Consider the following 16,218-nt stretch of genomic DNA (forward strand, 5'->3'; position numbering starts at 1 on the left):
CAGTGGTGCAATCTCGGCTGGCTGCAACCTCCACCTCCCGGGTTCAAGCGATTGTCCTGCCTCGACCTCCTAAGTAGCTGGGATTATAAGCACATACCACCACACCCAGCTAATTTTTGTATTTCTAGTAGAGACAGAGTTTCATCATGTTGGCCAGGCTGGTCTTGAACTCCTGACCTCAAGCAATCCGCCCACATTGGCCTCCCAAAGTGCTGGGATTACAGGCATAAGCCACTGCGCCCGGCCTATTTTTATTTTTTTAAGACAGAGTCTCACTCTGTCACCCAGGCTGGAGTGTAGTGCAATGTTGGCTCACTGTAACCTCCACTCCCGGGTTCAAGCGATTCTCTTGCCTCAGTCTCCCTAGCAGCTGGGACTACAGATGTGCATCACCGCACCCAGCTAATTTTTACATTTTTAGTAGAGATGGGTTTTCACCATGTTGGCCAGGCTGGTCTTGAACTCCTGGCCTCAAGTAATCCACCCACCTCAGCCTCCCAAAGTGCTGGGATTACAGGTGTGAGCCACCACACTCGGCCTACCCCCATTAACTTTAAAATTTCCCACTCTCTTTGTCTGTTGGATTTTCTGTTATAATTGATAGTAGTTTTTCACTGCTTTGCATTGGTACTGCACAGACTCAGCATATGAGCAGGGCTTTTATGATGGGACTTTTTTGTGTCCAGGTAGAGAATTAGGCTGGCAAACCACGAGTTGGAATGGTGCTGCTTAGAGTGTAGGCAGTAGACCAGCATCACCTGGAAACTTGGTAGAAATGCAAGTTGGTGGGCCCCGCCCCAGACCTGAATCAGAATCAGAATCTCTGGAGAGTGGGCCCAGGAATTGACCCCTCTCCGAGGGATTCTTAGAACTCTCCACTTTTAAGAAGGGTCTTGCTGTGTTGCCCAGGCAACAGCCTTGAACTCCTGGCTTCCAGTGATCCTCCTACCTCAGCATCCCTAGTAGCTGGGATTACAGGCATGCTGTTTCAGTTTTTAGTCTGTTCATTCCAAAAAGAATCAAAGTCGCCAGAGACACAGCATAGTTCTGAATAGCTGGTTTTTAAGGCAAAATTTACCTACTTTTCTCTTTGAAAAGTACATTAATTCAAACAACTATGGTTTGCAGAAGGTCGTACGGCTTGATGCAAAGGCAAAGTGATTCCAGCCAATTTGTTACCTCTGGGAATGAAAATCCATGGTTTCCAAAGCGTACTCCTCTTTAATAATCAAGATGTTATCACTGGCCAGGTGCGGTGGCTCATGCCTGGAATCCCAGCACTTTGGGAGGTCGAGGCAGGTGGGTCACTTGAGGCCAGAAGTTTGAGACTAGCCTGGTCAACATGGCAAAACCCCATCTCTACTAAAAACACAAAAAGTAGCTAGGCATGGTGGTGAGCGCCTGTAATCCCAGCTACTCAGGAGGCTGAGGCAGGAGAATCGCTTGAACCCAGGAGGGGCAGGTTGCAGTGAGCTGAGATTGTGCCACTGCACTCCAGCCTGGGCGACAGGGGGACTCTCTCTCAAAAAAAAAAAAAAAAAAAAAAAAAAACTCTTCAGCTTCTTGTTGCTTTCCTGGCTACTAGAACAATAGACAGGGAAAGTCTGAGTGCTCAGCTTTGCTCCCTCCAGCTAGATGCTGGGAAGCAGGTTGAAAACACTGGCTAAAGTTTTGTTTGTAGATTATTGATGTTTTCTTCTCTCTGCCCTTGACCTTGTTTCTGCTAACGTGTTAATTTTTTTCTATAGTCTTGGAGTAGCACTTACCCTTTGATAGCACCAGTATTATATCCCCTTCCTGAAACTCCAGGTCCTCTGGTTGGGTAGCCTCATAACTGAAGAGTGCCTCTACTTGGCTGCCTTTCTTAAGCTGCGGATCTGTTGTCTGGTTATTAGCATCAGCTTTTTCACTTTCCTTGGGTTTATCTGGAAAGCCTTGGTCACCCTGAAATAATAAAGGACCTGTTAATTTTCCCAATTTCCTGCCGAATGAACATTGAGCATCGCTAAAGAAACAGTGAAATGTCAAAGTAGAACCTGGGATATAAACTCATATAAGCCTTGTGTAGAGCTTATATGCTCTTTATGAATACTGGATGTTGGGTAAATCGGTCCCCGACCTTTTTGGCACCAGGGACCAGTTTCATGGAAGACAGTTTTTAGATGAACAGTGGTGGGTGGTGGGTGGCGGTGGGGGTGGTTTCAGAATGAAATTGTTCCACCTCAGATCATCGGGCATTAGATTCTCATACAGAGCATGCAACCTAGATCCCTCACATGCAGAGTTCACAATAGGGTTCGCACTCCTATGAGAATCTAATGCTGCTACTGATCTGACAGGAGGCAGAGCTCAGGCCTGTATACCCGCAGCTCAACTCCATCCCAAAACTACTAAATCAGAAACTCCCTGAAGGTGAATCCTGCAATCTGTAATTTTTTTTTTTTTTTTTTTTTGGAGACGGAGCCTTGCTCTGTCACCCAGGCTGGAGTGCAGTGGTGCGGTCTTGGCTCACTGCAAGCTCCGCCTCCTGGGTTCACACCATTCTCCTGCCTCAGTCTTCCGAGTAGCTGGGACTACAGGCGCCCACTACCACACCCAGTTAATTTTTTTTTTTTTTTTTTTTTTTTGGAGACGGAGCCTTGCTCTGTCACCCAGGCTGGAGTGCAGTGGTGCGGTCTTGGCTCACTGCAAGCTCCGCCTCCTGGGTTCACACCATTCTCCTGCCTCAGTCTTCCGAGTAGCTGGGACTACAGGCGCCCACTACCACACCCAGTTAATTTTTTTTTTTTTTTGTATTTTTAGTGGAGATGGGGTTTCACCGTGTTAGCTGGGATGGTCTCGATCTCCTGACCTCATGATCCACCTGCCTCGGCCGCAATCTGTATTATAAGTCCTCTAGGGAGTTTTGATACTTGCTAAAGTTCGAAAACCACTGCACAATGCCATACTTTTATCTGTAACAACATTTCTTATACATCTTAGACTTCTGGCCTTAGACTTCTTCCACATTATGGTCACTTTTGCTTCACAAATGAAGGAGAAGGATGCGGTTTCTAGAGATGTAAATCATAGAATTTAACAAATCAACATTAGAAATGCTGCTAGGCTTGTATGTACCGAGTGTTACAAGTTCTAGCTTCTTAATGCTGTTTGTTGAACCTTGGTATATTGTCTTTATTGAGAGGCAGTACAATGTGGTGGAAATGGCCCTAGAGAGTCCACAGACCAAGGTTTGTGTCCCACCTCCACCACTTACCAGCTCTGTGTCCCTAAGCAAGCAGCATAACTTCTCAGAACCTCAGTTACCTCACCCGAAATTGAGGCTAGAAGAATTCAATGAGATGATGTAGAATAATAGTAGTTGGCATTTATTGAACACTTACTCTGTGGCAGTACTCTTCTAAATATGTAAATATATTTAGACTTGGTTAATGGTAAGTGTTCCTGCATAGAGTAGATGCTTAATAAATGTTAGTTCATTTTTTAGTAGAGATGGGGTTTCACCATGTTGCCCAGGCTGGTCTTAAACTCCTGACTTCAGGTGATCTGGCCCACCTCAGCCTCCCAAAGTGCTAGGATTTCAGGCGTGAGCCATCACACCAGGCCTTTTTTTTTTTTTAGACAGAATCTCACTCTGTCACCCAGACTGGAGTGCAGTCGTGCGATATCAGCTCACTGTAACCTCTGCCTCCTGGTTTCAAGCAATTCTGCCTCAGCCTCCCAAGTAGCTGGGACTACAGGTGTGCACCACCACACCCAGCTAATTTTTGTATTTTCAGTAGAGACGGGGTTTCACATGTTGCCTCAGCCTCCCAAAGTGTTGGGGTTACAGGCATGAGTCACTGCGCCCGTTTTCTTTCTCCTAGTGAGTGAAAACCTGCCTTGCTGCCTCCAAGAATAACGGATAGTGATAGAGAACATTCAACAGTGACTCCTGAGCCTAGATTAAATTGCAGAAAGATTGTTGGGAGTTTTAAGAGGGTTGGCTACATGTAGCCACCAAATAGATTGAAGCTCCTGTCAAAGGAAAAATTTTTAATTAAAAAAAAGTTTAAGTGAAGTAGTTCACATTTAGAGCAAAACTCCTTCTAGGAAGAATCTTTTTAAAAAGATGCTGAAGGGGTTAATCCAAAGACAGTTGGAAAACCTAGAGTGACCTTTCAGACTTCCAAGAGACCCCTTACACTCACACTCACTCTTACCCCCAGGTCCTGGGGCCTTTTGTCTCAGCCAGAGACACCAGGGAGTCTCATCCCCAGTGGCCATATTTCCTGAAGGCAATTTTCTGACCGGGGAAGATACCTTAAACAGGTTTATACACTGCCCCTTTCTAGGCTCGTTCTCTTTCACTCTTCCTCTCCCACTTTGTTTTTTTTTTTCTTTTCCAGCAAACATTTGTCTCTGATTTGAGTGAGAATCTACCAAAGAACCCCTTGCTTTAAACAGAAGCCTCTGCCCAGCTGCGAGGGTGAGGTTTGGAGGAAGGACTCTGCCTCCTACCGTGGCTCTGGGCCTGGATGAGCCAGAATAGCTTTCCCACTTGCTCATTTCTACCATCTCCAAATCCACTTGTAGGTAGCAAATGGTAACTTTCCCAAGGATTCATGTATGAACTGTTTCATATGATACTCCCTACACCAGTGTAACTGCAAATGCAACAGCCTAAAAATGCAAAGTCAGAAAAACAGGTGAATAGGAGAGCTGAAACTTTTGAAACCGCCCTAATTCACAGCTTTGGTCAGCGGAGACTGGCCTCGTTAATGCTGTATCTGGAGTTCTCGCCAGCCTCAGGACTGGATGGGAGCTGGTTCATCAGGAAGATCTGGCTAGCCTAGCTCAGTCCCTGCCTTGCTCATATACCTCATAACCATTCTTTCAAAGCAAGACCTGACTTTCTTCCCTGTTCACAGCAGCATCCTGGTGTACAAGGCCTTCCATGATATGTTGCCTTTCCAGCCCATCTCCCACCACTCTCCCCATTGCATCTTCAGTAGTAACACTGAGTCCCTTTACCCACTGTGCTGACTTCTGTGGTGTTCCCTTTCCATCTGTATAATGCATCCTTTCCTCCTCCACCTCACGAATTTCTTATTTATTGTTTTGCGGTGAAGCTTCAAGATGATCTCAGCAGCATTTTCTTCAGGAAGACGACTACCTGTTCCACTTCCCTCCAGCATTTCTGGGTTAGATAGTATACCAGTGCTTCCATAACACAGTACGTCCATTTGTGAACCCCCATCAGTTTACACAACACGAGGCTTCATGTGCCTGCCTATCTACAGAGCCCTAGGCGCTCAGCAAGTGTTTGTTGAGGAATGTCACTAGCAGACAACCCAAATGTCCACCAGCAGGTGAACAGATACACGGAATGGAGTATCCATACAGTGGAGTACCATTTAGCAATCAAAAGGATGAGACCAGTGAAACAGAAAGACTAAATACACACTGTACAATCCACTTGCATGAAATTATGTAAAAGGAAAAAGTATATTTACGGAAGGCAGACGGGTGGTTTTCTGGGTCTAGAGCTGGGGGAGGGAATTAATGTCAACAATAAAAAGAAATGGCAATTTTTCGCCTGGAGACCAAGAGACAGAGTTGGAGTGTTACCTTGTTATTCTATTAATGCTTCTAGCCTCTAACTTTTCACCTGACTCCCATTGTTCTTACATGGAAGTCAGACTTCAGGCTAATAAGACCTCAGGCTAATAAGATAACGTGCCCTGGAACCATCAGTACAGCAGGGTAGTTAGGAATAGAGGCAGGCTCTGGAATCAAAACATCTGCTTGAGTCCGACTCCACTACTAACCAGCTATTTAATCTTGGTCAAGTTGCGTGACATCTCTTTGCCTTGTTTCCTAAATTATAAAATGATAAAATAATGTCTACCTCACAGAGTTATGAAGATTGTAAGAACTAACACACAGAATGCACTTTGCGGCTGGGCACATTGACTCATGCCTGTAATCCCAGCACTTTGGGAGGCCAACGCAAGTGGATCACGAGGTGAGGAGTTCGAGAGCAGCTTGGCCAACATGGTGAAACCCTGTCTCTACTAAAAATATAAAAATTAGCCAGGAGTGATGGCAGACGCCTGTAATCCCAGCTACTCGGGAGGCTGAGGCAGAGAATTGCTTGAACCTGGGAGGCAGAGGTTGCAGTGAGCCAAGATCGCGCCACTGCACTCTAGCCTGGGTGACAGAGCAAGACTCCATCCCAAAAAAAAAAAAAAAAAAAAAAGCACTTTGCACAGTATCTGACACATGGGAAGTTCTCAGTAGACACTTGCTGTTAATAGGGTGCTACCCAAATTATATCTTGGTGAAATAAATGCTATTTTCTTTCACCCTCGTGTGAAAGTGTTCTTCCTCATGTTAACTTGAGAAGGTTGGCCAGGTGCAGTGGCTCACACCTGCAGTCCTAACACCTTGGGAGGCTAAGGTGGGAGGATTGCTCGAGCCCAGGAGTTTGAGACCAGCCTGGGAAGTATAGTGAGACTATATATACTATAAACAAAACATTTTAAAAAGTAGCTGTATGTGGTGGTGCACATCTGTAGTTCCAGCTACTCGGGAGGCTGAGGTGGGAGGACTGCTTGAGCCTGGGAAGCGGAGGTTGCAGTGAGCTGTGATTGTGCCACTGCACTCCAGCCTGGGTGACAGAGCAAGATGAAAGAGAGAGAGAGACAGAGAGAGAGAGCAAGCAAGCAATGCAAAAGAGAAAAAAAGAAAAGAAAAGGGAGGAGAGAAGAAAAGGAAAGAAAGAAAGAAAAAAGAAAGGGGAAGGAAGGAAGGAAAAAGAAGAAAAAAGAAGAGGAAGGGAAGGGAGGAATGGAGGGAGGGATGGAGGAAAAGGGGGGAGGGAGGGAAGGAAGGAAGAAAAAGAAAAGAAAAGAAGGTGAAGAATGGCTATGAGCTGAGCCTTAAGCTATGACTTCATTCCAACCTTGTTTGACAGTGATGGATGGGATGTTTGACACAGTCAGGCACGAAGCCAGTGGAGGGGCAGGAGGCTTTCTGTGAGCTCCTGCCCTGCTGGGCCTGCTTTTCTCTTGTGAGAAACCCTCTCCCTGCTGCAAATGGGGTGAGGATGCAGGTAAAAGGGAGGCAGAGCTATGACTTGTTACCCACCATATCCCCAAAACCACGCACAGTGCCTAGTACACAGAAAGTGCTTGATAAATGTCAAATTGTTGAGGAAGTGGCTCAGTGGAAATGGAACTTTAGATGCCCTTCACTGCACTCACCACTGTGTTCTCACACCACAGAGTCAGACAGTAGTTTTTCACCAGGCCCCAGGCATCCTTCATGTTGTCTTCTGAAAGGGGCACCAGCTCATTGCTGTCTCGAGGCCGATAGCTGGGTGGGGATAATGAGTAAGAATCCAGTCAAAGAACATCATTACAAATCCATCCTCCTCTTCCCTCCTCCAGGCCAGCACAAGGTCCCCACTGTTCCCCTCACAGCTGCCTGCATGGAAGTCACCTCAGCTTAGTGTGTTCCAGCCGGAGCTCCAGTTTCTTAGACACCATGTCCCGGACCTGGCTGTAGGGGAGTCCAGGCTGAGTCTCCATGACTACCGTATACTTGTAGTGCACCTTGAGCGTGTAGGGCATGGGAACACTGAGCTTCACTTCCTGAGTGGGGAGGAAGCAAAAGGAACTCCTGAGTGTCTGAGGCTTTCTCTCAACATCCTGTATCACTGAGGCTTGGTGATTTGGCACAGGGGGTACCCCATGCAGCAGGGGAGAGGCCAATAAGTAACTGGTTTCATAGTAGCCAAAAAGGCCTTCAGAGGTCCTTTAGCCCAACCCTTGCTTGGACAGGAACTTCTACTGAGCAAGATCTGGTTCACTAGCTTGGGTAGTAGGAAGTGTGTACATGATAGTGGAGGAGGCTGTCAAGAGGGTCCCTAGCCCATGGACCCTGTAAGGTAGCAACTGGTTCAACCCTTCCATTGGGGCTCTTCCTATAACCCAGACAGACATGTCTGTGATTGATAGCCCAAGCCGTCCCATCTTCTACCACTTGAAACAGTACGAGGGAAAAATATTACCTTAGGCTCTTCTTTTTGTTTCTGACCTGAATGGAAAAAGTAGGGAGTAAAACAAAAGAAGATGGTGAATGAACACGCTTGGCCAGCCCCTGCTACACACAGATGAAGCCTCTTCAAATGGGGCCCCCAACCTCTTACCCTTTAATCTGTGGGGCAATTATTAACCTTAGTAAACTGTGGGGAAGTCTCACCTTGGGGAAGCATGAAGGTCATGAACACATGAACAAACTCAGTCTCTGCTTCTAGGGAGCCTATAGGTAATTATCAAAGGACCAGCGTACCCTCACCAATCCACGAGGTTAGCGGGGAACCCAAAGGTCAATTAAACCCACAGGATCCAAAGCAATGAAAATCAGGAGTGCAAGGTGAGCCAGAGGCCGCAGGAAGAACTATTAGAACCACTGATCCTCATCTTATTCTTTATTTTTGTGTATGTTTCCTAAAGTTTATTAATTTAATTAATATATTAATCTAATATAATTGATGTAAGAGAAGCGTGCAAGAAGATATTTATCATAGGGGGTACATGACAGAAAAGACCACTGATCTCCAACCTAGCTGATCATTACAATCACATGGGAAGTTTTTTTTCTAAAATACAAATTCCTGAGCCCCATTCCAGTCCTAAAAAATCACAGCCCGAAGCCTAGGACCCTGTATTCACAAAATCTTCCTAGGTTTATATGTGATCCTTGATGAGCCTCTACACAAAAGATAACAACAAAAAAGCTGTCAAGGACATTGAGCAGGAGCAATGGGAGAAATTTGAACATGGAATATGCATTATATAATGTTATCATATGAATGTTTAGTGTCCTAGATACCATGATGCTATTGTGATTATGCAGGAGACTGTGGTTTTGCAGCTGTGTAGGGTGAAGTGTCACGAGTCTGTAACTTTTTTTCAACTGGCTCGGGGGAAAAAAATAGAATGGAGCAGGGCGAGTTCATGGTGCAAAATGTTAACAATTGGTGAGTGAAAGATTCTGATGTTTATTGTATTCTACTGTCAACTTTTCTGTAGATTGGACATTTTTCAAAATAAAAATGGGGGAAGGGCATGCCGAGTGATTCTGATGATCAGGCGCGTGTGGCAGTCACTGATCTAGAATCGGCTGGCCACTCACTCTGTGCGTCTCTACCAAGCACTTATCCAGAATCGGCTTCAAGTGCGTAAGTGATAAAAAGCCCATCACTTCCCAAGCCAGCCCTCTCCACACTAGGAAACAGCCTTTCGGAGAGAACGTTTCCGTTTCACATCTGCCCGCTGGTTCTCTGTTCAGTCCCAGGGCTCCACAGAGCAGTTTCTTTTCCAGATACAGTGCCTCAGACATTTGAAAACAGCCACTCCATGCCCCTCTGAGGTAAGCATGTATAGTTACTTCAATTTTTCTTCCTGAGATATGGTTTTAGTACCTAACGATCAAGGGGTTTCGTGACTACATGAGTCACTCAGGATCCAGCTGCATTCACCCAAGCCCCATGAGTGTTCTGCAGAAGGCAGGGAGACAGGGCACTGATTTCATGTTTGGGGTGGGTGGGTGGTGCAGGAAACGAGGGTTCTGGGGCTGCGTGGTCATTAGCTGAGTGACATATTGGGAGAAGAAGAAACCAGAATTTCCTGGAAGGCGGGGAGAGGAACTCAGGAAGCAGCCTGGCATGCTTCCTGTGCCCAGACCTAGAGTGTTGCTCCAGGACCACTCACCTGGTGACAACTGGGGTCTTCCAGGGGCTTTGGAACTAGGAGGAGCTGGGATGTCGGACTCCGGAGAGCTTTCCTCCTGAAGGCAACAGGGAGTGATGGTCAGAACCTTCATTCAAAGTTCCCAGGCGGGGTGGATGTGGGGAGATGCCCCTACAGAGACCCCATGAAAAGGAGCCAGATGCAAGTAACTCCCTAAAAGTTGGAATGGTAGTGACATTTGGGGAAGACGAAGGAAATGTTGGCCAAAAGAGGAGGCAAGGTTGGCCTGATGAAGATGAAAATGAAAATCATAGTAGAAAGAAGAATCCTAACCCGCTAAAAGGCCCTTGCCGCTTTAGCATCTCTTTCAGCTGTATTGGAAATCCACTGGACATGGGGGAGGACTGAGCTCTTGTCTCCGCTGCAGAGGGCATTGAGAAAGGAAAAATTCCACTTCTCATTTGCACGGCATTTGAAGCTTTTCAAAGCATCTGGATAGGGTGACTCTGACCAGGGAGGGCTGAACTCGTATGCAACTGGTTGCACAGTCTAGAGAGAGACAGGCCCCACCGCCATTGAGTCACTTACAGGGATGCTCAGATCTGATCAAGGCAGCTCTCTAGGCCTGGCAGAAGGACAGAACTTTTGAAGTGTGACGAAGGGAGTAGCAGCAGTTTAGAAGCAGTGGCTGGCAAGGCCCACTCTGATTCAAAGCTCTAAGGCAGATCTCGTTTTATTATTTTTATTTGTATAGAGGTGGCATCTCTCTATTTTGCCCAGGCTAGTCTCGAACTCCTGAGTTCAAGTGCTCCTCTCACCTCAGCCTCCCAAAGTGCTAGGATTACAGGCATGAGCAACTGCACCTGGCCTCATTTTATTTCTAATGGCATTGTACCAGCCAACACATTGACTATTCTTCCAGGTGAAGCAGACACACCTGGGAAGACCTAACCCCCTCATCTACTGTAGGCTTTGTTTCCCAAGTCACTTCTGACCAGGAAGAGTCACGGAGGTGGGGGGCCCAATGGGACCTACGGGTGCCTCCAACTTAGCACACCTGGGCTTTTTTCCCCTCATTCCTAGGTTCAGCTCTGGGTAGCTGGTGCCACCTCAAGGCTAGTGGGTCTTTCTCCAGGGGTCCCGACGGCACCTCTTTTACACTGCTCTTCTCCCCTCCAGGGAGAGATCTCTAAATGGTGAGAGGAAATGGGCCAGGCCTTGGCATCACATTACCTGGGGCTGCTGCTGAGGGTGGATCCGCAGCTCAACTGGTTCAAGGTAGTTGCAGGGAACAAGCCCCTTCTGCAGTGCAGCACCACGGAATCAGAAAGAAAAAGACAAAGATGTGCTCATCAGTACCCACACCACAGAACAGCCCAGAGTCCCGGGGAAGGGACGACGAACAGACAAAAGAACTTGATCGGTCTGCAAAGAAGGCAGCAGATACCGCTCCACAGAAAGACTACATCTGCTTGCCAGGATCCCACGCCCATCGCACCACCCCCTGATCCTCTGCATACCTGCCCGTTGAACATGACCGTGGCCCAGTTATCATTGCCCTTCTTCAAGACAAAGACAATGTTCCCTGGCATGACCTGGAGCTCTTCTTGTGTCTCAGGCACAAACCCAAACAGCACACGGTGAGCCTCCCCTTCCAGAGCCCTGCAGAGGGTAGACACAAGATCCAGCCCACATCCCCTCACACAGTGCCGTGGCGCAAACACAGTGAACCTGGAGCCAGGGACTTGGCTCCAGCCTGGCTCTAACTCCACATCTAACTAGAACTGCCAAGGTGACGCTGAGCCTGCCTGGGCTCCCGAGAGGTCTCGGTAAGAAACTGGTGTACACCTGCTCATAACCATATATGCAGAGGGACAAGAATAAAAACAAAAACCCCACACACTAGTGAGGACTTAAATCCTTGCCCTCCCTTCCCCTCTAAGGAGTAAGGTCCCTGGCTGGGTCATCTTGGCCAGCTCCCAAGGCTGGGCTGGGGTGGATCAGGTGACTGTGGTCAGGGCAACAGCACAAAGCGGAAGTCAGGTGAGAGCCAGCTGGGCCAGAAAGACCGGTGGGAGAGAAGGGAGGAGAAACCACCTAGAGCCAGTGTTGGGCCAGGGTAGGGAGATGGTGAGCAGGGTAGGTGACAGGGAGCGTGAGGGAGGCGCATAGAGGGCTCTGAGACTGCCCAGCTGCTGTGGTGCAGTGTCGGTTCCCTTAAGTCTGACTTCATGCTTTTAGGCCCTGAGGCTCTGATTGGCGTCACTTTGGAACGTGTGGTTGAGAGGCTGGTGTTCAGATTTCAGGCTTCCCTCCCTTTACTCCCCACTCTGTTACTTTCCCCTCAGCCCTTCCTTGTTTCCAGACATCGTGTCTATACCTGTAGGGAATACAGGCCCTTCCAGCTAACAGGGAGCTTAGGATTGAGCTCATCCAGCCCCCTCATTTTTGTAGTTGCTTTGGTACTTTTGTCACTTTTTAGTTTTATTTTTATTTTTTGAGATGGAATCTTGGTCTGTTGCCCCGGCTGGAGTGCAGTGATGTGATCTTGGCTCACTGCAACCTCCACCTCCCAGGTGCAAGTGAGTCTCCTGCCTCAGCCTCCCAAGTAGCTGGGATTACAGGCATGCGTCACCACACTCAGCTAATTTTTGTATTTTTAGTAGAGATGGGGTTTTGCCACATTGGCCCGGCTGGTCTCGAACTCCTGATCTCAAGTGATCCGCCCGCCCCGGTCTCCCAAAGTGCTGGGATTACAGGCATGAGCCACCACGCCTAGCCAATCACTTTTTAAAACCTCCTTTTTGGGTGGGAGGACCAGGCTTGCTTCATCACTTCGAGAGAATTCTTAAGAAAGCTGTAGGTTATGACACCCCTTGTTTTTCATCTTACAGAAGAAGGACTTCCTTTTCTTGAGTCCTTCCTCTTTACTTCTTCAGAAAGCATGTGCCGATAGGGAGTGGAAAACGCCTACACAGGAAAAAGGATGCCATTCTACATTCCGGACTCCGGAGAGCTCTGGCCTGCCCCAGTCAGTGGGGACCATGGCCAATGCGAAACTGATCTCCAACCTGAGGTCAGCATCCTGGTGCCCAGGGTAGCTATGTTCCACAGGACACCACTGCCCCTCAGCAACAACCCCTTGCCATGTGGATGGCTGTGCACGTGGACAGAGGGCCACTGGGAACCATGTAGCTGTAGCCAGGCCCTGATGGCCAGCTCCACCGCGGTCAAGACTCCCATCCCCACATGTCATTCCTTTCCAGCCTGACATTCTAGAAGACGTTCTAAACATTCCTTTCAAGCCTGACATTCTAGAAAATTCCACAGGATTTAGACTCTGACTCCAGCTTCATCTTCTTCCCTCCCTCTCTTGCCATCAGTTCAGGCTTGGAGCTTAGATATTCTGCATATGGATTTAAATCTAACTTACCTGAAGATCTCTGGGGTTTTCGGTCTGGGTGGAGGTTCAGCTGCCTATTGAATATTCAGGAGAAGTGAAAATGGAAAAGGCAATGAGGGAAAGCAGGGGAGAGACAACAAACGGCTAATGGTAATTTGAGCATTCTTCCAGACCAGAACATCAAATAATGCATTTCTGACTGATGCTACACTGTCTAGGAAGGGGGCACAGTCACCCTGACTAAACACTGGGAAATAACACCTCCCACCAGCTCCCCAGGTGTAGGTTTCACTAGCACAGCAATTCATTTTGAGCCAGAGCTAGTTTCTGGAGGATAGCAGTCACACAGCAACATGGTGTCACAAGAATGCTTTGACCTTGAGCTCTGTCCTTTTCCCAGGAGAGTTTCCAGAAGCTCTGTTCTGTAATTAATGTCTACTATGTCACATGACACTTCTGAGTATTTTTAAATTAATTTAAATTTTTTTTTTTTTTTTTTTTTTTTTGAGATGGAGTCTCGCTCTGTCGCCCAGGCTGGAGTGCAGTGCTGTGATCTTGGCTCACTGCAACTTCTGCCTCCCTCGTTCAAGTGATTCTCCTGCCTCAGCATCCCATGTTGCTGGAATTACAGGCATGTGCCACAACACCCTGCTCATTTTTGTATTTTCAGTAGGGATGGGAGTTTCACCATGTTGGCCAGGCTGGTCTGGAATTCCTGGCCTCAAGTGATCTGCTCACCTCAACCTCCCAAAATGGTGGGATTACAGGCGTGAGCCACTGTGCCTGGCCACTTTTGAGTATTTAAAATTGACACAGGATTCCACTGACTGGACAAGAATCTCCTCCCCTGTTCTACATTGAATACCATGGGATCCAGTGATCTGGGCTGCGTTCCCTTCATGGCCTCTGGCTGAACTGAAGCTCAAGGGACTTTAGCAAGGCTTTCATCAGCTTTGTTGTGAAGAAGGAGATCAAGGAATCTAGATCTGGAACACACCTGTCCCTGCTCAGAAAACCCGCCCTCTGCAGGTGCTGACCGATGCTCTTGACCATCACAGTTTCATTGCCACAGAGTTCCTATTTTCCTCAATGTGTTTTCCCCTCTTCCCTTCACAAGGAATCTCTGTCTGCATTTTTAGATCCACTGTCATCCAGTTCATCTGAGCCCACCTCTCCAAGCCCAGTTTGGACAGAAAAAGGATTCACTCTCAGCGCCCTGCCTGTGTTCCCGAAGGAAACGCCTGCACATGAGCAGATAGGTAGAGCCAGGAGAGCCCAAACCTCAGACCCAGGCCCCACAGGGTTCCCCACTTGCCCCAGTACTCAAGAAGAGGCTTTGTTAACAAGCCTTCCATAGTTTGTGTTTCACCTTCCTGAGAGAACGGTTGAGGCTTCAGAGAGAGTATCAGCAGATCTCTAGAGACGTGAAGACTGGCATTTGTGGGGAAGCAGGAGAGTTAGCTTCAGAGGACTTGTGGTGAAGCCTGACACTGCCTTATTTCCTTACCAGCCATGGAACCCAGGACTGAGAGAGGGCAGGCAGATCCCTCAGCTGCATTGAGGGCCACTTGAAGGAGCCCTTTCAATAAGGCAGCTCAGCACACATAGTCTCTCAAATCGAATGCTTCACAGAAAGCTCTTGAGACCTAGGTCCATGGAGAAGGTCAGGATTGCCTCACCTGTGGTTGCAGAGGGGCAAACCCAGAGAAACTGTCATGATCCACTACAGACGCCACAACCTGAAATCAAGGACAGGAGGGTGTGAGGCTCTGCCAGCACTGTTTCCGTTCTTCTGGGTCTCCCTCCTTGCTCATGCCCTAGACCAGTTCTCACTTGAGCCTGGTTTCAGATGTGGACAGTAACTAAGGATTAGATTCCTGATCCTCTGGATTAGGATTTCAGCAACTGAGGAAACGAGTATTCACCCCACCCCTGCTAACGGAGGCTTGCTTTCTTCTCTCTTAAAGAAAATGATTTTATTGAGGTGCAATTTGTGTAACGTCAAATTATCCTTTTTTTTTTTTTGAGATGGAGTCATGCTCTGTTGTCCAGGCTGGAGTGCAGTGGCGCAATCTCAGCTCACTGCAGCCTCCGCCTTCCAGGTTCAAGTGATTCTCCTGCCTCAGCCTCCCGAGTAGCTGAGATTACAGGTGCCTGCCACCACACCTGGCTAATTTTTGTATTTTTAGTAGAGATGGGTTTTCTCCATGTTGGCCAGGCTGGTCTCATACTCCTGACCTCAGGTAATCTACCCATCTCAGCCTCCCAAAGTGCTGGGATTATAGGCATGAGCCCCCATGCCCAGCCCAAATTAATCATTTTAAAGTGAATGATTCAGTGGCATTTATCACATTCACAATGCTGTGCAGCTACCGCTTCCATCTAATTCCAAAACATTTTCATCATCCCAGAAGAAAATGCTGTACCTATTAAGCGGTGTGTCCACATCCCCTTTCCCCTAAACTGGCAACAACCAGTTTGCTGTCTGTGACTGACTTGAGCCCTCTTCTTCTCTGAGTTTTGAAAATCAGATTTAAAGCTAGCTTTATTCACAGATATGCTTAAACTATAGATAATTTTCATCATTCATTCATATAATCAAAACCTTTTTGCTGAGAGCTGTTATGTGTCTTAGCACTGTGCCAGGCTGTGAGGACTCAGTGGTGATCAAGCAGACATGGTCTCTGCCGTCTCAGTGCTTAGAGGCTGCACAAGATATTTCATATAAATGGAATTGTACAACATGTGGCCTTTTGTATCTGGCTTCCTTCACATAGCATGATATTTTCAAGGTCCATCCTTGTTGTATCATGAATCACACTCCATTCATTTTTATGGCTGCGTAGTATTCTGTTGCATGGATATATCATATTTTGATTATCCATTCATCAGTTGATAGATATTTGGAGTGCTTCCATTCACCCAGGCTTTCTTGACCTCTGCTACTATGCTAGAGCCAGCTACCCGACCACTGCGCAACTTTAGCCCTATGAATGTGTCAAAGTCAAATGTGGTTTTGGAAGGGCACTGCTGACTCACTTCAGACCATGTCTGAAACAATTTAAGACCTGGATT

The 16,218-nt window shown here is 47.4% G+C and overlaps 1 protein-coding gene across 1 annotated transcript in view; it reads right to left on the minus strand.

The window, feature by feature from the left end:
• Window positions 1–16,218, minus strand: part of NCF2 (neutrophil cytosolic factor 2) — a 36,511-nt gene that overhangs the window by 2,626 nt on the left and 17,667 nt on the right. Inside the window, exons 6-14 of the mRNA XM_011934211.1 lie at window positions 14,823–14,882; window positions 13,174–13,217; window positions 11,261–11,402; window positions 10,974–11,042; window positions 9,762–9,837; window positions 8,057–8,082; window positions 7,486–7,637; window positions 7,248–7,359; window positions 1,767–1,944 (exon numbers count right to left, since the gene is read on the minus strand). Coding sequence (XP_011789601.1) covers window positions 1,767–1,944; window positions 7,248–7,359; window positions 7,486–7,637; window positions 8,057–8,082; window positions 9,762–9,837; window positions 10,974–11,042; window positions 11,261–11,402; window positions 13,174–13,217; window positions 14,823–14,882 — 859 coding nt within the window. The remainder of the gene's footprint in view (window positions 1–1,766; window positions 1,945–7,247; window positions 7,360–7,485; window positions 7,638–8,056; window positions 8,083–9,761; window positions 9,838–10,973; window positions 11,043–11,260; window positions 11,403–13,173; window positions 13,218–14,822; window positions 14,883–16,218) is intronic.

Source organism: Colobus angolensis, unplaced genomic scaffold (assembly GCF_000951035.1).
Source record: "Colobus angolensis palliatus isolate OR3802 unplaced genomic scaffold, Cang.pa_1.0 Scaffold132, whole genome shotgun sequence".
In the NCBI taxonomy this organism is placed as follows: domain Eukaryota; kingdom Metazoa; phylum Chordata; class Mammalia; order Primates; family Cercopithecidae; genus Colobus; species Colobus angolensis.